At 39.5% G+C, this 25694-nt stretch overlaps 1 protein-coding gene across 1 annotated transcript; it reads right to left on the reverse strand.

Annotated features, from left to right (window-relative positions):
- Positions 1-379: 379 nt before the first annotated feature.
- On the reverse strand, positions 380-24953 carry USP38 (ubiquitin specific peptidase 38). Its single transcript, XM_050330632.1, has 10 exons — positions 24243-24953; positions 22601-22736; positions 18241-18370; positions 17890-17991; positions 15256-15414; positions 14156-14349; positions 13540-13633; positions 12601-12707; positions 10156-11503; positions 380-6015 (listed from the first exon to the last, which is right to left on the reverse strand). Exons 1-10 carry the CDS (start codon positions 24925-24927, stop codon positions 5854-5856), a joined length of 3117 nt encoding a protein of 1038 aa, XP_050186589.1. The 5' UTR covers positions 24928-24953; the 3' UTR covers positions 380-5853.
- Between the last annotated feature and the right edge of the window lie 741 nt (positions 24954-25694).

Consider the following 25694-nt stretch of genomic DNA (forward strand, 5'->3'; position numbering starts at 1 on the left):
AAGGGATATGCCCCCCCCTTCAGAACTAGAATGGCTTTGCATCTCTGCAAACCACTTAAGACTGACAGCTCTTTTCTTGTCATTTAATGCACACAGTAGGAAACAGTTCACAGCACTTAATTTCGTAAGAACTCTGAATAAATAGGGATCCAAAACATGATCACGCAGCATAAAGTTAATGACAACAGTCTGTATTCGTGGAGTAAAAGAAACCATAATAATAAACAGGTCAGTTTTGATACCTGTTCCCATCAAGTTCAAACTCTTTTCAAGGCTATACCCTAGAGAAGTGGTCTCCAAAGTCAGGTGCAGGCACCCCAAGACAATCCATTTGGGTGTAAGAAGCTTTTTTTGTACAATTAACAAACAAAATGTTAAATAATTTAAAAATAGTCTTTATTTCATTTTCCTCTCATACTTTTTCAATTTCTACTCTTGGGTATGTACATAATATATTAGAACAGTGGTACACACATAAATTAAGAATAAATATACATACACTGGCTGCACACTTAGAAGTTTTTATTGATAGGGGTGTGCAATCAGAAAAATTTTGGAGACCACTGGCCTCAAGGATGCTGATATTGCAGCTGCTTGCACAATCACATATCCTGTTGCTGAATTAATTTTTTAATATCAATCTGAAATACTCTCCTCAGGACCATATTTTCAATATGCCTATTGAGATATTTTTCCTTCAAAATATCACAGCTATAAGGACGCAATGGAAATTTTGGAAAGATCAGGCTTGGAGAACACAAAGCACTGTCGAAAAAGTATCCTTTGGTGGAATCACACTGAAGTTACAATCGTACAGCAGTGAAGTTACCATTAAAACATATGCAGCTTCTACATGAGACTGGAGCCACCCTGTCACTTGTGCAGTTTGGTAGTCACATTTCAGTTCAGTGCCAGCTCCTCCTCACCCCTAAACCCCCTTCCCACACACCGACGCCGTGAGCACCCACACACCCACCACCACTGGCTGCCTGGCAGAGGTGCTGCTCTGCCAGCACTGCTTGGGGTCCCCACATCACCCACCCTGGGCCTGGAGGTGCCACTGAGGAGCTTGGGGACTGTGCCCCTCTTGAGCTGGCACCCGAGCAGTGGCTGTTCGGGCTCCCCTCGAGGCCTTTGCTGCACACAGATGCTGAGGCAGCACTCCAGCACCTCCGGCCACCCACAGATGCAGATGATGGTGCAGGTCTCCCATGGCCACCCAGCAGGGCACGGTTCACAGGCAGCAGCTGTTCTTCCCAGTTGGTGCCTGGGGAAGCCAGCCAGCAAGTATCCCAGCATTTCAGTGTGTGTGGTAGCATGCTGTTCACCAAGGTGGCGTTTTATTAACATTGAAGGTTGTGCATTTTGACATATTCCAGCACTTTTACAACTGATTCCTAAAAATATTACCTTCAAAAAAAGAAACAAGAAAAGTGTATCCTGAATCCACATTCCTGTCTAGAATCCAGCACACTTATAAAAAAAAACCCCAAATCCTTCTGTTTTAAATAAGAAAGCAGCATATTATATTTAAAAATGTTAATCTCTGCTTTACTCTGGCTAGTTTTGTTTGCCCTCCCTTTGATCTGGATGCTTTCATTCAAGCAGAAGCAAGACTCACAGTGAATGGGGGGATGCGTGTGCACTTAAAACACATAAAAAGCGTGTGTAGTAAGCCAGTGCCACACTACACATCACAGCTGGAGCTCAACTCCCAGGCCAAGTCTCCAAAACCCACCTGGTAAAACAGGGATACTCACTTGCTCCCAAGTCCACACAGAACAAACAGTGTTGGACACAACGCAAACAGCATCACACAATTTTCAGTTCTCAGCTGTTCAATCTGACCCAACACCTCTGTGATTTAAGAGCATACTACTCATAGCTAGGAATTCAGATTTAGGTAGGCCTATGATGGTTTGAACATGAAAGCCTTGAAGGCTGTCTATTTTGATCTCGTTCACACCACAGATCATTTGCTCACCCTTGGAAAAAGTCCAGTAATTTACATTTGATTACAGCCTACTGAAGATACCAAGGGGTACAACCCATTACATCTCATTGTAGATTGTTAACCAGGGAATCAGCCTTGTGTTAGAAACTGAGCACATTTCTTTGGATCACAAACATTCCTAGATTCCACCTGCCGTGACTTGATAACTTTTATGCCTCATTCCCGTAAATCAGACACCAACACTACCCAGAACTGAGCAGTCAACCTTTGTTGTTGTTATGTCACAGTTTGGTATTCCCTTCATTTACACTTTAATCTCTGAGCTTTAAAAAGAAAACTGGCAATGTGTCAAGACAGGAAGCACAATAGAAGAGCAAAACTCTAGGAAGGGACTAGAAGGGACCTCTGGTTTATCAGGTCTAGTTGCCTTCTACTCAGACATCACTTTGCATTTCATTTCTTTCATAGATACACTTGGCTCTTCCTTCAAAGCAGGTCTCTGCCCAGAAGGTTGTTCCAGAATTAGTTCTAGTAATTAGGAATTTTGTTTTTAATCTAAATCTTATTTACAGAAAGTTTATAGCTACTTGCTTTTGTTCTAACACTCTTCTAGCTCATAGCTTCTGTCCTTTGCCTGTCACTAAAAAAGTAGTACTCTGATCCCATAAACAACCACACTGCTACAGATTAAAAAAAATAAATTGGGGCTTACCCATGAAATTAAACTTCCAGGCATGCAGAAGATAAAATATTTAACTTTCAGAGAAGAGAACAAGGGAAGAAAACACAGGAGGGAAAAAAGCTAGTCAGAAGGTGTGATTTGTTTAGCTATCCAAAGAAGCCTTCTCTCCTCATCCTGGAAAAATGGGCTTGTAGTTATTGTCGTCACTGGCTGCAGAGGTGACATGCACAGCAATCCACTGTAACGCTCCACATGAAAAAACTGTACAAAGTGAACTGCACAGAAGAAAGTCAATACAACTCCAGTGACCATTAAAACAAAGACGAAATCACAATTTGTCTTGTTAAAAGGAAATATGATTTTAAAAGACATACCACCTTTGAGTTTGGTACAAACATGTACCTTTCATGACAGGAAACAACAAAAAAACCCCTAAGCTTCAGAAACAGTCTTATGTATTTCATATCTTTCTATGGATTCAATTTAGAAAACAAATTAGGAATGGGGCCAAAAAGGTCAATAAACAAACCATCCAGCATTCATTCACAGGCAACAGAAATCGAAGTACCATATGTACATTGTTCTCTCATATTATGTCCAGAAGATAGAGGCATGCAACACCATTACTGTCAACAATGAAAAAGGGTGTACATTTCAGAGCATGAAATACTTCTCCACTTCCACCAAGTTTATTGAAACCTTCCAAGTTAGGTCTGACTAATCAGCCAGTACGACGGCTGTCAGGTCAGCAAACAGACTTAGAAGTAGATATTCTGAGTTTTAGGATCTACTTGTAAAACCCCAAGTAACTCCATCAACAAAAGTCAACAAGGGGAAAGAAAGAAGTTGTTTTCAGTTTGAGACACCCATCATTTTGTACCTAAACAGATCCAACCTGATTGACATTACTCTCATATAAATTTTCCATATTTAACATCTAATTTAGGACAGGCAAACAAGGGTGTAGAAAGCCTTCTAAGAGCTCATGAAATAAATATAGTACAACAGGTATACAAACTCATTCTGCATGTTATTTTTAGGTAGGCTACATAATTTATATTTTTACTGTGAGAACATAAAAACAAAACTGACCTTTACAAAATCATGATTTCATATAGAGTAAAACCACTTGCCCCTGCTTCTACTTCATAGTGTTTTAAAATGAATAGTAAATTGAAAGAGAGACAAAATACTCTCATTGTAATGCAAACAGTAGTCAACTTTTTAGTGTGTCCTCACAATCTGGGAGAGGAAAGCCAAATTAACCTGTCATATAAAACATTTTAGAACCAGAGTTAACTGGCAGAGGAGCCTAAAAGGCAATAAAAAACCCTCTCAGACTGAAAGAATTTCAAGGCAAAGTGAGCTTTCAAGAAAACCTCGTCCAAGTACAACAAAATGAAAACGTTCCTCATGCTGGACTCAAAACATTCTACATTTCCACAGTTGAACCCCTGGTTCAGAGACCTACAACTGAGATAGCAACGAAAAGCGTAGGTCAAAGCCAAGATATCACAAACCGTCACAACAAAGCTTGGAAAGTATTAAAAAAATCAAAGTGAGCTGCTCTGGCTTTGTTGAGCAGTAACATATGAACCTACAGTAGAGTAAATAGCATAGTTTTAGTGATAATATAAAAATAGCTTGCAAGCTAAGTTACCTTTCAGACTAAACTCCATATTTTTAGAATCATATGAACAAGATTTCAGTTTCCCAACTTACTTTATGCTTTTTAAAGCATTTCCTAAGAAATTTATTTTTATATAGTTAAGCTAAAACCTGCCAGGTCTGCATGCTTTTTAAGGACATACCTTCTCACCTAGTAGAATATAAAAAACACAGCAAAACAGTGCAGAATTTTGTAAAAATACTTTAAAGAAATTTACACTTCACTCTAAGATTATTCAAGTTAAGAATTAATCACCAGGTTTGACAGTGTAACTCCTTTGCTTCTGTTATCCTCATTGCACATAAAAAACAAAGTTGTTATTTCTGCCAAGACTTAAAAAAGTGGATCCTCCATCTCTGCTGGTCTAATGAGCAAGCAAACACTGCTCCATAGGCAGAATCATTTTGGGGCTTCTGCAGATAGGAAAAAAAAAATCCTGAACTCACCAGAAACTTCTCACTACAAGCAAAACCTGAAGGCAAGACTTCAAAGGACTCTTAGAAGCACAGCTCCTCAGCAAAGATCAATACAGGCAGCCTTTCTGCAACTTCACAAACACTGCTTTGTATTTATGACCAGTTTTTTCTTAGTAGTGCAGGCCATAAAAGTTAGAGATCACTAGGTATGCAATTTTTTTTTTAAATCAAAAAATAAAGGGCAACACTTAATGCATTTCAAACTACCAGATTTTTACTTCCGAAAACTTAAAAGCTTTCTATAAATGTCTTGATTTCTAATACTGACAAAAAATAATTGACTAGTAACACACTTTTCTCATTTTCTGCAGCCTCAGAAAGTTTGTTTTAAGTTACAGTACTGCAAGGCACATACAGAATCTCTTCCTTTCCAACACACAGCAGATATATTCCCTGAAATAATTTTAAAATCTTCAAAACAATTAAAAATGCTACAAAGTCAACAGTTTCTATTTAAAAACATTGTTCCTACACAACATGCACTTTTTTGGATAACAACTTAGCAAATATGTATAAATTATTTTATCTTACTTTCATTTACACTGGAAATAGACTGAATAATTTTTAACCTGGAAAGTACTGTATCATGTCACATTAAAGTTATTGCCTTCATTATAAATTGCATCATCTCTGAAAATCCACAAAGCTGGGGGTGAGAGACTACATGACGCAGTTTAGCCCATGTGAAAATGGGTTTCCACATAAAGCAATACCATCAGAGTAAAAAATGAACTTTCTTCATTCAGTGGATGAGGACAAGAGAAACTGATGTAAGTGCATTTGTTCAGTTTAATGCAATGTCATTAGCAACTACTTAAAAAATCTTAATTTTCTCTCTTTTGGGCAAGCATATCTTACTATGAAAGCAACTGAATTTTTAAGAGGTAGTTTTTCTCCATTATGCGCTTATTTATTTCAAATAAAACATAACCAAAAAAAACACCAACATCTGCTTTTCAACGAGGATCAAGTCTCAAAAATTGGTACAATATCTGACAAAGTTCAATATTTTATTTGCCCTCAGCAGTACTGGGCTGCTTTGGAACCAGTGTATTCCAGGTTGTCTTCGTAGTCAAAAGACTAATCTACCAACGGTACTGAACCCACCCCCTCCTCCTCCACCTGTGGGTCCACAACTTCCAGGGGGGTCGTTGTCATCAAATCCATTGGGTCGGAAAGAGCACGAGGCTGAAGCAGCTTGAAGTGCTTGTGTTCGAGCACTAAGCTCTTGCTCCTGAAAGGGAAGAATAAGGACAATTCAAAAAACAGAACCCCCTCCCGACCAATCAAGCCCTTGAAGCAGCTTATTTGTAGTAAATTTTGAAACAGCTTTTAAAACAATGTCATTAATTCCAGGACTCCTAAGTGTGAACAGCTTTGCTGAACTTCAAGTTGAACTTTCACAGCCAATCCAAGATGAACAATTTCCTTAAACATCAGTAATTGTAAGTGAAACATAATTAAATCCATTTAAGTTTATGCTAAAATCTTGTTCTATAGCAACATGGGATGTTAGTAAAAAATTTGACTGCAGAAGCTAACAAAACATGAGTTTTTGATACACTTCACTTGAGTTTTCATCCTCACAATTTTAAAATGCCCTTGTTCTTGGCTGCAAAACTGGAAGATAAAAACCACTAAATCAATGTTAATTAAAAGACATTTTTTTATTCACTCAATCAACTTCATAGACTAACAACCTATTCAGACAAAAGGCAAGGAGATGGACAAGCTATCTATTTTCTATTTGTTGCAGCTTTTTAGCTTTCAAGTATTATTGCTACACTAACTGCTATAACATTAGTAGGTCTTTGCAACTCTCAAGCACTTCATAAAAATCAGTCAGCTACTGGAAAATGTACCTGCATAAGTGGAAGGAACAAGAAAGCTCTGCCTCCTGCCAGCTGCTTTTCCAGCTAAATGCTCCTGAGGCTTCTTAAGACATCTAAGAAGGGTAGGTAAGCACAGGTTTCTCCCTCATTAGAGATATCATACCCTATTTTGTCTCTGGCCAACCAATTTAATAAACCTCACAGTAATTTCTTCTCTTTAGTACCCCATTCTCAAATCGGCCAACAGTTTCAAAAATTGAAGGAGAGAAGGCAACTGTTGGGCTCTGAAAGACTCACAGGAAAAAGACTGTGGACCTGTACAAGTTTTACTCCTTTAGGAAACAAATAGACAGTATTCAGGCACTTAAGGCTCACACCAACATCTTCCTTCACGTGACACCTCATCACTACACATCTCCCCAAGGCAATGGCAGCAAACTTTAAACAGGATTTTAGTAATTATACAGGTCACCTTGAATTGTTCCTCATCTTCTCCACCTCCTGCTGAAAGAAAGGAACAGAGCCAAGAACCTGGAAGATTGACTGCACTGTCCCACCAGGAAAGCACTAAACCTACATCTTGTCCGATGTACAGATGCTAAAAATAGTCCTTGTGGGTTTAAATTACTTTGCCCTCTTCAAAAAATACAGCCTAAGTTTGAAACTATATGACACTACTACAGACTGAAATGCATACTCATTTCCAAAATTATGTAAGATATTGGAGGATACTGTCTACATTGGTAATATTCCTTAAAGGCAGTATTATGCTATCTCCAGCCATATGTGGATTTGTAGGTATCTGGCTAACTATATGACATATCAAAAACTAAGTAATTTTACAGGGAATAACAAGGAAATATGAAGAACTCACTTCTAGTATCAGAAATCAACCAAACATTTTGATTAAAATAGTAGACCTTGTATAAATAGTCTGTTAAGTTGGAAAAAAAAACCTAATGCCAAGCTGTTTAGCTTAGAACAAAATTTCTTCTCAAAAGCAAACAGTGAGAAACTCACTACACTGTACCTGGGTTGGTTTTTATTTTTGGTAAAATATTTCAGAAAAATGTTAGTTTTAATGCAGCGCAGCACCAAACAAAAAAATACAGTTTTCCATCCTGCCTCCTTTACTTTCATCCCTCCAGAGAACCATTTTCTGGCAACTTTATGCCTCTTAAACCCCAGTAGTTTAGTTTTCCCTAACAAACCAAACCATAAAAGAACATAAGCATCAACAACAGGTTTGCAGTTATATTAAATAAAAATCTTAAAATTACAGAAAAAAGAACACTACAGTATTACAGCTAAGATTTTTTTTTTTGACCAGGTTTAGGCAGAAACATAATTTATTTTTATGGTTTTCATGCAGTTACTGACTTATGTGCAAAGGTTGACTCCCGTAGCTCTGGAGATACCCATCACGTTTGGTACAGAGTCTAACTGAGCTGCAAGCACAGCTTGTGCCAACCACTTAGAAATGCTCTTCAGAAGCAACCATAGTGCACTGAGAATAGAACAAACCTCAGCTGCGATCTCAGCTTCATTGCTAAGTGCACAAAGGGTTTCCATAATGGATGGAAGGTATCTCTTTATATGCACACATACACACGAGAAACATGGAGCAGTGATCAAATCAAACTATTAAAGTTTTTTGGCAAGTACTAGTATTTAAAAACCACACACTATTTGTGTATTCAATGCTAAAAGTGAATTATTTAGCAGTTAGAGATCTTCCATGCATTATTCCTGCTCAGCAGTTTGTGATAAATGAGCATTTTTCTTTCATCTCTTGAGGCATATATTGACTTAATTAATATTAACCTACAATAAATTGTTCTAATATAGCACACAGCACTGAAATTTTTACAAACAATAATCTTGTTTCTAAAAAAAAACCCCAAATGTTGCATGTTTTCATTATGATTATATTAATGTCAACAAACACTAAATCAGGTAAATAAAACTGGATAGTCAATGCAGTTCTCTGGACTGAGAATAAAAAAGAACATTCCCCCCTTACTTTCCACTTGTTCCCAGAATGGGTTTTTTAATTTGTTTTAAATGGAGTGGGGGCTACCCACATTACATGTTTAGTTATTTAAAGTGAAAACATCTTAGTTTACCATGTGGTAAACTCATATGTAACAGCAAAACAAAAGCAGTAAGGTAGAAAATTTTTTTAACTTTTTTCAAAAAAAAAAAAAAAAGGCTTTCTCAAGGAGAGAAAAGTAGATTCTTAACTTAGTAGCAAATTACTAGTTTAGAACTTTGAACCAAAAGAAAAATGTAAGGCTTCAGAATTACCATAATCTAATTCAGTGAATCACAGTATTCACATTAACTTGAGAAAAAAGGTAACTGAGCACTTCTAATGAGCCTCAATTCAAAGGAGAAAGGGACAGGAGCTCAGCGACTATGAGATTACTAAAACACTACAAAGAAAGCCAATACTGAAGAATACAAAATTGGAAGGTGGGTGAAATATAAATTAAAAACAGATGAACGCCCCTAAAACCCAAACAAAACAATATATTTGGAAAACATTTCTCATTTTGAGATTAAAATTAAAAGAGGAAAAAAATACAAATAGGATAAGGAGTAATAGTTTGAAACTAAAAGAGGGTAGTTAGACTAGATGTGAGGAATACATTCTTTACAGTGAGGGTGGTGAAGCACTACAACAGGTAGTTCAGAGAGCTGGTAGATGACTCATCCTGGGAAACATTCAAGGCCAGGCAGGATGGGGCTTTGAGTAATCTGGTCTAGTTGAAGACCATCTTTACTCCTAGCAGGGGGGCTGGACTAGATGATCTTTAAAGGTCCCTTCCAATTCAAACTACGCTGTGATTCCACAATCGGAGACTGCTGCTACAGAGGCCAAGAGAAAGTCAAGAAGAGATGTGGCACATAAGCAAAGACAGTCAGGGCACAAATGTTTTAACCACACGGTTTGCAAATGGCAGCAGAGTTAAAATTTTAACTCTTAGTTCTCCTGTTCACATTTGCAAAATACCAGCAAACAAAAAGGAGACTACAGCTAGGGGAAGCTGTGGGATCACAGGCAATGGACAGCTGGCAGTGCTGGTCCCACAGAGAGATACAGAATAGGCAGCAAAGGGAAAATGCAATCTAGTCACCAGCATTCATTCAGTTGTTCCAGAATTTGGGTAGGCACAGTTGTGTAAGCAAACTTCACTACAAATGAAAATGCACTATTAAGAACACCACTTAGAAGTTTTTTAAGTATAAAGGCAATGAAAGTTTGAACCGTTTGAAGCCTCTCCTGTATGGAATGAATGACCTATAGGAGCACCTCCACTAAAAATTTAAACTGAAATGAGTTTATGCCATTTTCCTTGACACTTCCATCTAATAGTGATTATCTTACCATGGAACCTGTCCAGCAACATCATGATGGAAGCCAGGCTGGTGATTTATAAGGTTAATATACCAGAATACTTAAAATCTAACTTGTTGATTCTTTTAGACTGCCTGTTGTGAGGCTTAAGACCACCCCTCACACAAAATTTCCATCTTACCTGCAAGTACAGTTTGTTATCTTTTGTAATTGCATCCATGAGGTCCTTTTGTAGAGGAGGGTCTCCATTTACCCAGAGTCCATTTGCCGGATTGCTGCTGAAGCCACAGGTGCTATTTTGCTTTTTGTAAAACAGAACATAAGCAGTGTCCTTTGGAAATCTACTGGTGATTTTCTGGACTGACTGAAATGAGGTAAATGTCACTCTGCTGTCATTGAACAGAAACCATTCTCTTGGCATCTCAGTGTCCAGCTCATTTTCTACGACAGTACAAGGACTCTCCTCTGTCAACAACTTATCCTGAGGAGAAACTAAAGAAAGAGCTGTAGACTGGTGGCAGAGCCCTGAAGGCCCTGACCCAGAAACATTTCTAGCATAGGAATAGTAATGTCCACTTTCAGAGGATACACCAGAGTGCACTACCACAGAACTTAGCACGTAGGGCACCAGTTGTGGGCAGGTCACTTCATCAGCACCTGAGGGCTTCAGTTTTTTAGCAAGATTTTCTCCAGTATCAGAAATCTCCACACCAACAGACCAACCTCCTGAAACTACTGCTAAAGGGGATGTTATGCTTTTGACTGGCAGTTCCAAAACAAGTGGTAGAGACACATTGTCCAAGATTTTACGCCTTATATGACACTTTGGATCATATGAAAATCTCAAAAGAGTGAGAATGAGGTATTCAGGTTCCTCAATGATTTGCATAGTTTTCTCAGCATTCTGTAGAGAGGCACACTTTTCACAATAATACTTATTGTCTCCACTAAGGATCTCAGGTGCCAGAAAATAATTGAGTAAGTCTGTAACCGACAGGGTGCTTTTACCTACAAGAGTCTGAGACATATCCCTATTAGTCTGAACTTGTTTGAGTTCAGAAATTGTGGTGTTCTCAGAGTTTGGCTCAGTAGAAAAATCTTCTATGGTTCCTTCATTCATTATCGTGTCACATCTGCTATTTACATCCAAATTATTGAGAGGTGTTTCTGCAGCAGGACTAGTTGCTAAAGTATTAGTTTGCACCACGTAGTCGTCTTTCACTTCAGAATGTTCCATACATTTTGGGCCATTCTCCAAGGAAGTTGGAGGACAGAAAGCCAGAGAGAGATCTGTGAAAGCCTCTTCCTTTTGAGACATACTCTTGCAGTTCAAACAGCATATGGTGGTCTTCAATTTTCCTCCAAACATCTTCTCTATCAGAGTTCTTTCTTCACTTCCCATACAAGGTGCTTCAGCAAATACTTGTGTTTTGTGGACAGTTTCTTGTGCCTGGGACTCTTCATTCATTATACTTTCAGAACTCTTTGCTGAAGACAATGCTTTCAAAGTTCTCTCTTCTTCATGCAGTCTGAACACAAAGAAAAATAAATCTAAGTAACTGGGCTATTTTCCAAACAAATATTGTTCCACTATTTCAGACTTTTTTCCCCAGTTTTGCTAAAAATTATAGATGGTTAAGTGGCTAGAAGTGTCTTATAATGAAAAAGCTGTTAGTTATTTTTTATAAAAGCAAGCTGAACCACAGAGGCCTGTGCTATCTGAGAGTATGAGAGGCACAAATGCATTTAGTGTGGGTCTTATTATATATAACAGAATACAATGGATATATTGAAAGAACTGGCAAGTCTTAAAAAAACCTAACAATGTTTTTATTATTTACCATTACATTATCTTAATAAATCAGCTCTCCAGTTGACTGGTTCTGTATGTCAGATTTTGTAAGAGAATAAGTAGCTATTCATCTTCTGCCAGACTATTTCCAAAGAAAAGGTCAACATTCTGCAGCCAGGAAAGTTAAGAAACTACAGCAAGAAAAAACAAACCAAAAATGAAACCCAAAATGGGAAAAAAAATAAAAAGAACACTATTTCACTATTGAGATAAACTTCTTCAGAAGTGTAATCTGTCATAAAGCAGTAATGCTTAAGCCACATCTCAGCAAGTCAATATTAAAGAGGGCTACTAATAAATTTAGGTATTTTTGTTTTATCTCTGCCACAAGTTATTTGCTTGCTTATTAACTGGTTATAAATGCATGTACATCTCTGTGACTTCTGGGACCCTGTATGAAATAGAGCTGTTTCCACCAACATGAAATTCTGGGAGTACAATTAAACTGCTTTCAGCAGCCAGAGAAATTTTACAACAGGACCACGACTCTAAACATAATACCCATGTTTACATTTGTAAAAGTGGGACATTGTTACCACTATAACCTGTTTTCAATTATGTGGATACTAGATGGCATCCAGACTTTACCACAGATTAAGTCCATGAAGAAAAGCGGTTCATGGACCATACAGAAAACCAGAGAAAGACAGGAATGAAGCTGCAAATTCCTGATCCCCACTCAAGCAGTGGAACTGTTACACAACTGCTCCTAAGAGTTCAATACTGTGTGGTAAGACTGTACATTCATTCCCATTAATGGCACAGTACCCATACCTGTCTAGCAGGAATCTGAGGTATTCTGAGCAATCCTGCTGGGATCGAGGGGTGAACCATGGTGGCCTGGAAGCTTCAAAGAAAATTCTAGGAGCATATGCCTCCCTCTGTTCATGTAAGAGAAGCACAGGCAAGGTCAGATAAGAACTTGAAAAATTGGTTGTATTATTTTAATACTGACCACTGAACTTTGGACTACACTATTCTAGAGTAACTGAATGAAACACATGATACACAAACATTTAAGAAACTTAATTATATAAAGGGAGAGTCATTAATTTTGCAGGAATCACCTCTAGTACAAAGACAAAAACAATTGATCCTGTAGGCAAATATGAAACGTGTAGTAGTGTAAACCAGATTATTATGTATAATAGCAGCTACTGTTCTTGCTGATGAGTTAAAAAAACCTGTTTTCTTTCTTTAGAACACCAGAATTTCATAAGTACTAATTTATTTTTAAACTGATCCAGCCTCACCCCCTTCTTAGGTTCATTGCTATTATTCAAAGTGAACAGAAGCGTCTTATGTCTTTCTAGTATTAACAGAATGTTCTGAGCATTTAATGAAGTTCACTTTGGAATTCTAACTACAATAAAATTTGGTGTAAAAACCACTGCAGGAAGTCACAGTTTGTCCTATAAAGTTACATAAAGTCAGCTTGTATATTAAGTCAGGTCTTATTTGGATTTTCTCATTTTGGCTTATCAAAGAAAAGGTGTTACTGCCCACTTATAAAAACAACAAAATGCCACTTATGAAATACACCTCTCTAAGTCTATCCACACCATCTGAACATTTGGAGACAGACTTATTCCCATAGAAACCTATAATATTTATATTTAATATACTCAAGAGGACTCCCATGGCATCATGTTTGTTACCATTTTGGTATACAGATGGAGGCTTAAAAACAGTAGATGAAATAAACTGATGTACCTGTGTATGGGCCAAAAATGCAAAAAGATGCTGTAATTTTCTCATTAGTGAATTACAGCCATTTAGATTCAGAGATAAAACATGTCTTCTGAAACTGAAATGAAAGAGAGAGGCATTAGTTTCCTTGCTAGATTTCTAACAATGCAGTTATCATTCCAGCTCAGATGATTATTTTAAATTGAAAGACCACAAAATAATAATACTTCCCTTTAATACCTGGACTCTGCTCTAGTGCAGATGCAAAACTACTGTGCAGTAAGAACTAACACTGCAGAACACCTGTTCCTTTAAACATTTAGATATGTAAGAATGGACTATAGACAGACAACATTTTTTCAGTATCTTCCAGATTATCACAAAAGCATCACCATAAACTTTTACAATACCAAAGTGAGCAAGGACACTGAGGAAAAAAGGACTTGTCTTTTGACGCTGGACAGAAGGATCAGGACTTGTAATGGCTAAAATTGCAGTTTCACAGAGCTGGACTTTTACAAAGCTGAGTGCAAAGAAACCCACTCAGCTCTAGCAAGCTGAGAGACCCCAGCTGTGAAAATTAGGAATACAATAACTGCAAGACTTAATTTGCAATGTAGAGCTGTTAAGAACAACTTACTCTGTAGCCATAAAAAGTGCCTGAATAACACTGTTCATGTAGCAAGTATTTCCTAAATTTATTAGACCTGTCTTCCCAGTTTCAGATTTTCCAGAAAGTCTAGATAAACAAGATGGCAAAGAACTGGATTGAGAAGTCCAAGCACTCTGACTGAGAATCATCTTAATCTTCTCTTCACTGGGTTTGGGCATATCCTAAAGAGAAACATTTAACACACTTCTTAGGTTTTTGTATTTGATTTTATAATAGCTCCTGCCATTCAGCAGTATTGTATCTTCCCTTGCTCCCCCATTCTCCTTCAAGGCCTTGCTATCCCTGGTAGCCTAAGAGATACAACACCCACCCCCCTTCCCTGCCCCAAGCCCTCTCCTTCCAAGCTTTCTTTATTCAACTCTCAAATTGCAGGAATAAGGGGTATTTGGAGTTAAACTGATAGGAGTTTTTAAGTGTCAAAACATTTAACTGCAATACCAGTGATGTAAAATAAGGCAGTAATACTCCAGTGTTCTTTGCGGTTTTTGATTGTTAGGTTTGGTTTTGGTGGTTTTTATTTTTTATTTCTTTTCAATTTTATTTGTTTAGGAGTGTTGGGTTTAGAGCGTTTGGACTTTTTTTTAAATTTTTTTGAAACAGCACAGGCCAGCATCCCTTACCCACATAGGCCTGCAATATCCACTGCAATATCAATGGTGTTTGGGAGCTAGCAAAAGGTCACCACCATCCCAAGTACTTCTTTTTAATACATCAGTGCTCTTAACTTATATTTGAAGCTACAGATTCTAGCTTGAGTTGAAATGAAACGCCTAGAATAAACTTCAGAAAAGTATATTAGTTGTTACATAAGGCTTTAGAAATTAGTTTGTACTTTCAATAAAGGATCTCATGTCAGGCTTTTTTTTAAAGCCTGCTATAATCCTATCACAGACACTCAGGCAAATTTTTCTACCGTATTACAAGCACAATAAGAATTGACATGAGATTATATGGTTAGCTCTTGTCTCCAGGTGGAAGTGCTAAAGAATTTAGGTAAGTGAAATTATAGCTTTGTACTTGGAAAAACAAAGCAAAAACATTGCACCCTCTCAACATTCCTAACGTACCTTAATAGCTTCCAGAATGGGTTCATAGAGTTCTGGAAATCCTGAATAATGATACATCATACAGTGTATCAACTCAGACAACTGCATCAGAAAGGCTCTACTGGAAGGCAAGCCATCCCTTTTGAAGGAGTGAACCAAACTGACCACATGTGGGACAATCTGAACGGGGAAACAAAGAAACAAAAAGAAAGGTGTTATTTGCATTTTCCTATTTTTCTTTCCTTCTACAAACAACTTCATTGTTTTATATATGCCAAATGACAGGGCACCTTTTGTTATTAAATAAGAAGGGGTTGAGAAACAATGATTTGAAAAACATGCGTTATTCTTTACTCATGACAATTTTCAAGCAGCACAATTAATTATTCAATGCTCTCTTTAGCTCCCATAGCAAGTTTTGGAACTTTATGAACTTAAAAGGTACATGCTAAGATTTTAAGTCGTCAAGTGTCCAAAGTATTCGTCCTTTTAAGGATATCGACTGCCAACATTTTGCTTGTGTGCCACCACTAGCAGTTTAGTATCCTGTTCTAATTTCACAGATACAGTTTTTAAAACAAACCTCTTAATTTTCCTTAAACAGAATCTAATGCTTGGGATCACAAGGCAATGACTACATTCCTGCTATTCCAGCTCGCAAGAGGGAAACTGGCTCACAGCTCCACCTAGCGAGGGAGCTCAGCTCCACAAACCACCTAATGTAAACCACATGATTTACTATCAACTCAAAAAGTTTATCACAGCTGTGGTCATCTATTTGTGCATTAGTTCTGAGTCATTACTATTTTAAATTGGGTATAAATCAGAAGTGTTTACTCCATCTCCTTCCCCTTCTTCAGCGCAGCTCTTTATTCTTAAGTGCATGAGACTTATTTTATATAGTCTTCATTTACTTAATTAATCTTAATTTATTTCTAAGCAATTCTCAATGAGTAGGGACTTCTCACTGTGAACCAAAATATTTCAGACACCTTTGTCAGTTTCCAAGTGATCAAAATTGATTAACTTTGAAAGAAGTTGATGGAATAATTACTCATCACTAATTACTACTTAACAATTTATAAGGTAAAGACATGAAATATAGAACAGAAATTATAAGAATATTGTAATTTTAGGAAAGTATACCAATTACAAGAATTAATACTTCAAAACACCAAAGTGAAAGGGAACAGGTGCAAAACACTAATTTGCCACTTTTTCAAATACTGTTTTTCCTCTGAGTATAAAAAATATTTTTACAACTCTGTGAAACAAACCCTACTCTTTTCAGGTAAGGAAAATATCCACTTCTTAAAAGAAAAACACCAAGAGGAAGTGTTCAATTACTACAGAGTCAACAGTGAAAGTTGCAAAGCAAACATTCCCTCTTTCAGTTTATAAAATCCAACTAATTTATGCTAATGATGCTCAAGTATAAAGATAGGGAAATTTTATTTCAGATGCACTGCCAAATAAATTATATTTATCAAATGTGTATTCAACCATTTTACAGTCAGACCATTTGTTATAAAAAAGCAAACAAGTAGTTTAGGTGGAGGAAAATATTATAGAATACTAAATGATAGCAGTAGCTCAAAAAATGATAGTGAAGATAGTTTAAAACGCAGCAAGAACAGTCAAGAAATTCTGAAGAGAGATGTTTATGCAGTACTGCATGCAGTCTACAGTAGAAATTTTCTTTGTTAAATCAAATTCCTATTTCTAGAATAAGCTCTCTCATATTTTACATTTTTCTTCGTGTTTTGTCTCTCTCAGGAACAAAGAAGAGAAGTAACACAGCCAGTATATGAAATATTTATATGTTTTGAGCATACTCAAGGCTACTTGGCTCCTTCATTTGTGACTCAGATTTTTATCCTAGGCCAAAATTAGGGTGGTGGAGGGAGGAGAGAGAAACTGCAGACACCTATCATTAAAAAACAGTGTAAGAGCCATAAGGCAATTACTGTGAAATTAAACAAAGAGTTCGATATCCCTTCAGAGCCTTGCAGACAGCAGTGTGCCAGGCTGTTACTATTAAATCTCAGATATATTTCACTTAAAGTTTAACCTGAAAACTGAGTATGGGAACATCTTGCTGTATTAATACAGTCACTGTGATACCCTCTTATCTCTGGCCTTAACTAGCGAACTGCATTTTGAAGAGGGGCCATTAAAAATAGTCTCCTTCAGTTTTTCTACATGTACACTGAAACACAGATAGCACAGCTTTCTGGAGGTCAAGTATTTCCTGGTCTCAGGAACCTTTTGAGAGTGACTAGGCTACTTAGAGAAGATAACTGGTTATCTGTTTTCCCCAGACAGTTGTGCTTGAAAAATCTACTTGCAGCCCAACTTTATCAGCTAATTTCACACCACATAAAATGGATTACCAGCAGCACACAAACTGTGGTGCCCATATACTACTGCCAGATATATGTATGTACAAGGAAGAACAATGCTTGTTTCCAGTTATGAATGGGATGAATATGGAAGCTAAAAAGCCTAGTGGTCTGTGACCACAGGAACCTGATTCTAGCACCTTCAACAAAGACAAAACCCACGTGCACCAATTCTATTACTCTTTTTGTTACACTTTAGAAAACCCACGAGTGACATTTCAAAGGATGGAAACCCATTTATTTAGTAACTTACCAAATGAAAAGCTTCTGGAGAATGCTGAAAACTAAGTAACATGTGCGAAAGGACAGCAAGGGCACCAGGCCTCACTAGAGGAAACCAAAGTCGATTAAAGACCTAAAAAAAATCACACATTTATTTCAGCAAATCTGAAAAGTAAAATTTCAGTAAACATGTAAGCAGATCTGCAAACACATAACCATTTGAAAGAGACAACCATTATGTGCAACTGAAAGCCATAGATACATTTACATGATATTTGCAGAATAACAAGATGCTTCTTATACAGAAGATGTGAAGCAATTGCATAGCTGTTACAAATTCCTTTCCCTCTGCTTCAGTTTTGAATGCGCTTTTCCAACATACCAATTCGATCTTAAGCAGAGTGACATCAATGAGGATGGTAAATTTCTGGACTGCAGCCAATCCTTTCAGCAGTGCAATCACCCATGTTTCCACATGCTGAGCCAGAGGCCAGGATAACCAGTCAATCATTCTGAAAGACAAATCAAGACCAAAAAAAAATAAAAATACCAATATGTCACTAACTTTAATCTCCACAAAAAAGGCTATATATATTACACACTTACACAGAGACTCACAAGTTAGGCAAGTAGTAAAATAACTTCAATTATACCTCAGGCCATTTAACTTTGAAATTAATAATGATCTATTTAACACATTAGAAGTAAATAGACAACCCCCCAAATACATAAGCATATAAAATTAATTATTATGTATTGTTACTTGTTATTCAAGAATATGAACCATGATTGCATAGACATTAAGCTAACATCTGGCAAAAACTTACTGTTGAAGGTAAAAAAACGTGCCTGTACCTGAGAACCTTTCCTCTGACACCTTTTAACCCAAAGCAGACCAAACCAAACTATTAAGGAAGCTTCCCTAACTTAGAACTACATTCTTGGAGGCTAACTTAAATACTCTCAATTAAAATGGTAAAATCTAGTAATTCTAAGACACAGACAATACTGCAAGGTAGTGCCAGCTAAAATATGAAATTTAGGCTTTGTTCTTTTAAGATTTACTTAATATTTTGGATTTTTTTCAATTGTCCACAAGCTCTCCTTCTCCAAACCAGATGAGGCAGCAGTAATTAAGTGGAAGGAAAAACTTTTTACCATGAGGGTGGTCAGGTATTGAGAGCAGTGACTGAGGCAGAGCTGCCTCTACCCTTGCAGAAAGCTCTTAACTGGGATGGACAAGGACCTGAGCAACATCTGACTTTAAACCTGGCCCTTCTCAGAGCAGGACTGGACCAGATGACTTGGAAAGGCTCCACTCAACCCCCAGAACACTAAAATTCTATTCCATAATTCAGTGAAAACAGGAAGCTGAAACTGTATTACTTGACTACTTTTTTCTGAAGAAGTTCCTCATAAAGACTGATTATTTTAAGAGACTAAATTATAGCACAGAACAGAATGGGTTGCAAGTAACCGGTCTAATAAACAGTCACTATTACTACACAAGGGCAGAGTTAGTCATTACCAATCTGAAGCAAAACTATCAGCCCCTGTGCTCTCTCTGGAGATTAAGAGTTCCAAACAGACCAAAATCAGGGTTTCAGTCCTCAGATGCCAAATTAAAAAGACAATCATGGTCTTTAGCAACACCAGACATGTATTCTGGACATGCTGTATTACCAGAAACACCCGAAATTTACACTGAGTTTATAATTAGGATCTGAAAAATGTATAGTACTATCTGCATATATAACATTAAAAGGTTTCTCTAATATAAGGCATCTTTAGAATTGCCTTTTTAACAAGGTAGCACAGATCTCAACAAGTTTCTTCCATTTTACTACAAAGAAAAAAATTGTGAAAAAATATGGCAACATCATAACCACTGCTCTGAATTTACACAAAGCTCTCATTTCCTCAAGATGTTAAATTCAAACGTTTATTCTAAGCACCCTTTCCATATACTTTCTAAAATGAAGAATCAAAAAATGCAGGCCAAAACTGCTTTTGCCTGCTAAGAGAGAATCTTTACCTAAAAACAGGCCCCAAAACTCATAGTTCTAAAGTCTTCAAATCTTCCCCTCCCCAGTTTGTAGGTTTGATATTTTTCAGCAGTGGTAAAACACCTGCACAGCTAATTTAAGCCTAATGACAATATATTTGGATTTCTTAATTAGCTTTTTACACAAGTAAAGAGTATCTGAGTATTATGTGTACTCTCAACCACACTGACTCACAAACTCCAAGTGAAAACACTGCTTTTGAGTGGGAGCTGGGGCTCCTCTAGTTCCATGTTCTGGCTACAGGATGGGCCATGCAGTGTCATCTCTAGTCAGTATAAGTAACTACTTAACTATTCATCATTGTTACTAATAGGACAACTGCTGTTGTTTGAGTATGATGAACCTTGTAAAGAGGAGCCTCATTCTCTCTCTAATTGATACAGACAGAATACTTAAAATCCGTTTTTGCTCTTAAAGCAAGAGTTAATGCTTTTAGGAGCAGAAACACAAGCCAGAAGAGGAAACAGAAGTAACTTGTAGACACGCTTGAGACTGTCCCAAAAAGCATCAAATCTCAGATCTGATAGGCAAAGATTACGTATTTTAGTTACTAAATTCTCTCTGCATTGCATTCAGTTGGCTCCTGCTCTGTTGCAACCAATGACTGCATTTTTAATACAAAGGCAGATAATCATGAGCATGTCTGTTATCCATGTATATGCCTAATAAGGACAGCATTTTTGATATCTCTAAACCACCCCCCAAACAAATCTAATAATCTTTTCATTGGAAACTATTTACTACTCTGTGTTCAACTTTAGACAGACTCTGCAGTGTCATGGAAGTTCTAGTTAAGAAGTGAGCAACAAGGTCTCTAATTCGCAGTCACCAATGCTCTTCTGCCTCTCATCAGGAGACCTTGTTGTGCCTGGAGTTCTGCACCTCCTGGGAATGCTGCATGCCTGATGACAGCATGGTCATTTGGTGCTCCAGACATTCCAGTTGCATTAACCTCTTTACAACTGCTCCACTAAGGCAGAGGAGAGTAAACATTGCAAAGGGCTGCCAGAGGTAGAAAAAGAAACTGGATACAGTGTTGACATGAGTATCCACAAACAAAAATAACAAGGAGTATCTAAGAAGTTCCATTGAGTATTACTTCAAAGAACGGACAGGGCAAGTAAGATTACATTGCCCCTCCAAAAACAAGAAGGAAAACCCCCACCATATGGCAAGCACTAAAAAAAAAGAGCACTAATTTGATAATAACAGCTCCTATTGTAAGCAAAGCTCAGCACTGCATTACTTCCCTAAGCAGAGGCACGCAGGGGAGCCATTCTAAAGCTAAAATTACATGATCACACTGTGTTGATGCAGTAATACAATATAAACCTTAAAATTACACTAACATGAAAATTAATCTCCAGCATATTAGTCTCAAATTATTAGCATGCACAAATCCTTCTGAATTTCCCAGCTCTGACTTTTAGACTGGGCACACAGCTTTGGTAAAGTTTTTTAGCCAAGTAAATTCTTTTAAAGTCCCTAAACAATATGTCTTACCCCAAATTATACTACTATTGCTGCTTCTTTTCATTATGTTTTCAACTGAAACAGAGCTTCTTAATTTAATGTAAATACGAGGAATGTTTTCAGTGTGAAAAAAACCTCACTATTTCACCTAAATAGACAAGTGTTACATTACATGAATGTCTCGGTATTACACCACACAAATGAACATACTTAAAAATAACATTGCAGACATTAAACTCTTAGTTGAAAGTAATTTCTTAAAAGTTGTTTTTTCAAATAAAAAATTCTAACAGCCTCCTTTTTAACTGCTTTGCTCATTCTTCTACCCCTCAGTACTCAGTAATTTCAATAGGCTTTAAAAAATAATTTAAAGAACTTCAAGGTCATCTTTCTCCCCCTGCCATCTTTCTGCATCACTATTATTCACATATCTGAAGATACTAAGATATCAAGACTGCAATCTGAGTTGCAGTCTGTTAGCACTGCTTCTAATGATCATGCATACTCAAGGTTAGATTAGTCATAAACATAATATGCAATTGCTTTTACATCATTCTTATTCCTCTGTCATTCAAAGAACAACCAAAAACCCTCTGAGGGTTTGAGTGAAGATGTAATGTTCTCTGTGAATCCCACTAAAAAATGGGGAAGATATCTAAGCAGAAAAACCCTCAAAACTAAGCAGTAAAACTAATTTCTAACTGTCTCCTCTCTTCAAAGAAGAGGATGAGTAAGGAGATGATGGATAAGACAATCACGTGAGACCACCCTGCTTCTTGGAAAAGCAGAAAGGTTCATGTTCTGAAAACATGGGCTTGTTTCTCCACTTGACTGTAAAGCCCATGAAGTTTCCTATTTATGCCATTTTCTGTATGGTGGGAAACCTACACGTCATCTAAAAGGAACACAGATGGCTTCCTCCTAGATTCTCTTTAACCCTCTTCTTCATCCACCCTAGTAAAGCATGAGAAGGAAGCCAGAATAACAATGAAGGCAGCAATCTTCAACTCAAACCATGCCAATAATATCCACGGCATCATAAATACATTACATGTCAAACAGCATGAATTGGAATATCATTTTAAAAGTTCATCTTTTTGTTTAGCTGGGGTTTTTTTAATGGAACCTAAGTGACAAATAACTTCAAAAAAAGGAAAGATTAAGAAAGAGACTCTTCTCTCCCTTTACAACAAAATACATTACCTGCACAGAGCTTGAGTCATACTTGCATCTTTCACATTTGGATCTGTGGTAAGGCTCCTGATGAGTACTGTAATCATCTGTAGTGGTATGTGCTGCACAAGACTTGCCAGTGCAACAGAAGGTTCGAAGGAAGTATCTGTAACAGTTGAACATGACATAATGTAAGAAACTAAAAAGAAAACCCCACAGAAAAAAAATAAGATTTATGATTTATCTTCTATCCAACAACTTCACTACAGTTGAAAAGTGAGAATGAATCTATCCTACATCTATCATCACAAACCAAACCAAAATTAAAACATTTCAATTAATTAAGGACAAGGAACAGCACTGAATTACAAACTCCTTCTGTTCACTTAATACACATGCAAGCAAGTGACAATCTGCCACCTTCTTCCTCAGCCCTAAATGGAACTGAGATGTGGGGTTTATGTTTTTGTTAAGAAAATAAAAAAAATTATCATATAGTTCCACTTGATGCTAAGCCTAGGGATTTAATGTAGCTGACATTTCCCATGTCCTGTCTTAGCAACTGTCTGCTAACCATACCAGTTATGGCAAAATATGATGTTAAGTTCCCCAGGTACCCCAGTGGTAAAGGCACTTTCCCATGGGAACCAATACAGTACTTTACAGATTTCTGAGGTCAGAGAGAGCCTATTTGCAATCACATTTCCATTACTCAGGTACTGAATGCTTCCTAAAATAGCCACGTTTCATATATTTCTTTCATACCCCCCAATTTGGTAAACAATTCCAAGACTTACTGTATCTCTCTTGAGGAAGCAAGGAGGAAGAGTAGCTTTTCACAGAATTGTTAGGGTTGAAAGGGATCTCTGGAGATAATCCAGCCCAATCTCCCTGCCAAGGCAGGGTCACCCAGAGCAGGTTACACAGGAACACATCCAGGTGGGTTTGGAATGTCTCCAGAGAGGGAACTCCCCGGCCTCCCTGGGCAGCCTGTTCCAGTGCTCTGCCACTCTCAATGTAAGTTACTCCTCATGCTGAGGTGAAACTTCTTGTGTTTCAGTTTATGGCCATTGCTCCTCATCCTGTCACTGGGCACCACGATTTTGGCACCCAATCTCGAGATATTTATATGCATTTTGCTACTGATAGTTTTAATACTAACAGGGCACCCAAAACTCCATTTTGGTACATCATTCAAAGCATTGCTGTGAGAGACTGGATTCGTATCTCACTGGGGCCAGCTGGGAGTCCTCATGGTCAGGGCCTGCATGCCAAAATGCCTATTTTCTCACTAAACTAAAAGAAATCTCTTGGGAAAAAGAAGTCTGTGGCTTTTTCTCTTTACATGACTTCAGGGTATTAAGAACCAAAGGCTCTGCAAAAGTTTGCTGAGAACTCTTAAGAGTCTTATATATATAAGTAAAACACCTGGGCAGCTTGGGCCCAAGAGTTTTTTCCAAACACCATGCTGCTCTGCAGCTAAATAAATCACTATTTCCCCTCCAGCTTTTGCGAGCGGAGAGGGAGATGCCTGGGCGAGAAAACAACGGTTCCAACGAGACGCCCTACAAAGCGACCACCTGCCAGGGCTTCTCCTTCCCGCTGGATAACCTCCGCCCCACGTTACCCGGCACGGCCCCCGCCTCCCCGCACCCCCCGCGCCCCCGCTCACCGGCGGCGGAGATGACGGCGAAGAGCTCCTGCAGGGAGGGCAGCAGCGTGTCGGGCTCTGCCTTCCAGACGCTCCGCAGCAGCGCGCTGACCTGCGTCACCTGCGACACGTAGAGGCGCAGCTCGGCCTCCCGGGTGCCCTGGCTCTGGAAGTGCGCGATGCTGCGCACCAGCTGCTGGCAGAAGGCGAGCGAGAGCTTCCTGCCGCGGGGCAGGCACTGCGGGAAGTCCCCCAGGAGCTGGCAGAGGCGGGCGCAGAGCGGCGGCGCCGGGCGCTCGCACACCAGGCGCAGCGCCTCCACCTGCAGCAGCTCGAAGAGCTCCAGCACCGAGGGGCAGCTCATGATGAGGCGCAGCCCCGCCTGGATGTAGTCGAGGATGGCGGGGTCGCGGTTGCTCAGCTCGCCGTAGCCGCGCTGCAGGAGGCCCAGGACGAGCCCGCGGTTGAAGAACGCCTCGAACTCGGCGCGGTGGAAGCGGCCGTAGGCGTCCAGCACCTGCCGGCCCACCTGGCGCTGGAAGGGGTCGGGGCCCTGCAGCACCAGCCGGGTGCCGAGCGCGAACATGGCGCGGCACTGCGCCTGGCTCAGCGGCGTCTCCGCCGACTCCACCACGCGCCGCACGATCACCCGCTTCAGCGGCAGCGGGTGCGACGAGCTCACCAGCCCCTCCAGGATCTTGTCCATGGCTCCGGGAGCATCGGCCGGGCGGCGGCGGCGGCGGCGGCGGCGGCAGCAGCAGAGGCGGCGGCGAGCGGCGGCCGCACCAGGCCTCGGCGGGGAAAAACGCTGCCGCCGCCGCCGCCTCCACACCGCGGCCCTCCCGCCGCCCCGCCGCGCAATGTCCGACGCCCCTCCCGCCGCTGCTGCTCTCCCCCGCCCCGACTTCCCGCGGCCCCGCCGCCGCTCCCGGCCCCGGTCCCGGCCGAGCGCTGTTCCACCCCCCCCTACCCCCGACCCCGGAAGCGGAGCGTGCGCGAGCGGGAAGCTCGCGCACGCGCCGGAGGTAACGCCCCGCCCCCTCCCCTGTCGTGAGGGGGATGAGGGAAGGGGGAAGACGCAGGGAGCCTTTCCCGTCTCCCCCGATCCCTCCCGTGCGGCGGGAGCCGCACGGGAGGGATCGGGGGAAGGAAAGGCTCGGGAGCCTCACCCCTCAAAGCCGGTGTGGCTGCTCCGCTGTCACCCGCTCCCCGCCCCCCCGCGGGACGCCGCTGTTAAGGCGTGCGGTGTTCCCATCCTTACCGGAGCCTGCTCATCTCTATTTTTGACCCAGTTTAGCGCCAGTTTTCAGCACTCAGATCTTGTTAATGTGTCTCGCGTTTTCATACCACTGAAAGGTTTCCAGCACGAAGGGATGTGGGGGGGGGTGGAGACCAAACCAACCCACAACACCAAAAATCCAAAGTCCCACAATTTCCAAGGGCTAAGTGTTAGCATGCAGTCACAGAATGCTT

This window comes from Myiozetetes cayanensis, unplaced genomic scaffold, assembly GCF_022539395.1.
Source record: "Myiozetetes cayanensis isolate MyiCay16 unplaced genomic scaffold, myiCay2020 scf42, whole genome shotgun sequence".
Taxonomy (NCBI): Eukaryota; Metazoa; Chordata; class Aves; order Passeriformes; family Tyrannidae; genus Myiozetetes; species Myiozetetes cayanensis.

What these genes read in the sequence shown, in the direction of transcription:
- USP38 (XM_050330632.1), bottom strand. Translation starts at nt 24,927, where the DNA reads ATGGACAAGATCCTGGAGGGGCTGGTGAGCTCGTCGCACCCGCTGCCG. An exon ending in ATGACTCAAGCTCTGTGCAG is followed by an intron (nt 18,371 to 22,600) that starts GTAATGTATTTT and finishes TTTGTCTTTCAG; the next exon opens with AATGATTGACTGGTTATCCT. An exon ending in ATAACAAACTGTACTTGCAG is followed by an intron (nt 6,016 to 10,155) that starts GTAAGATGGAAA and finishes CTTCCCTTTCAG; the next exon opens with GAGCAAGAGCTTAGTGCTCG.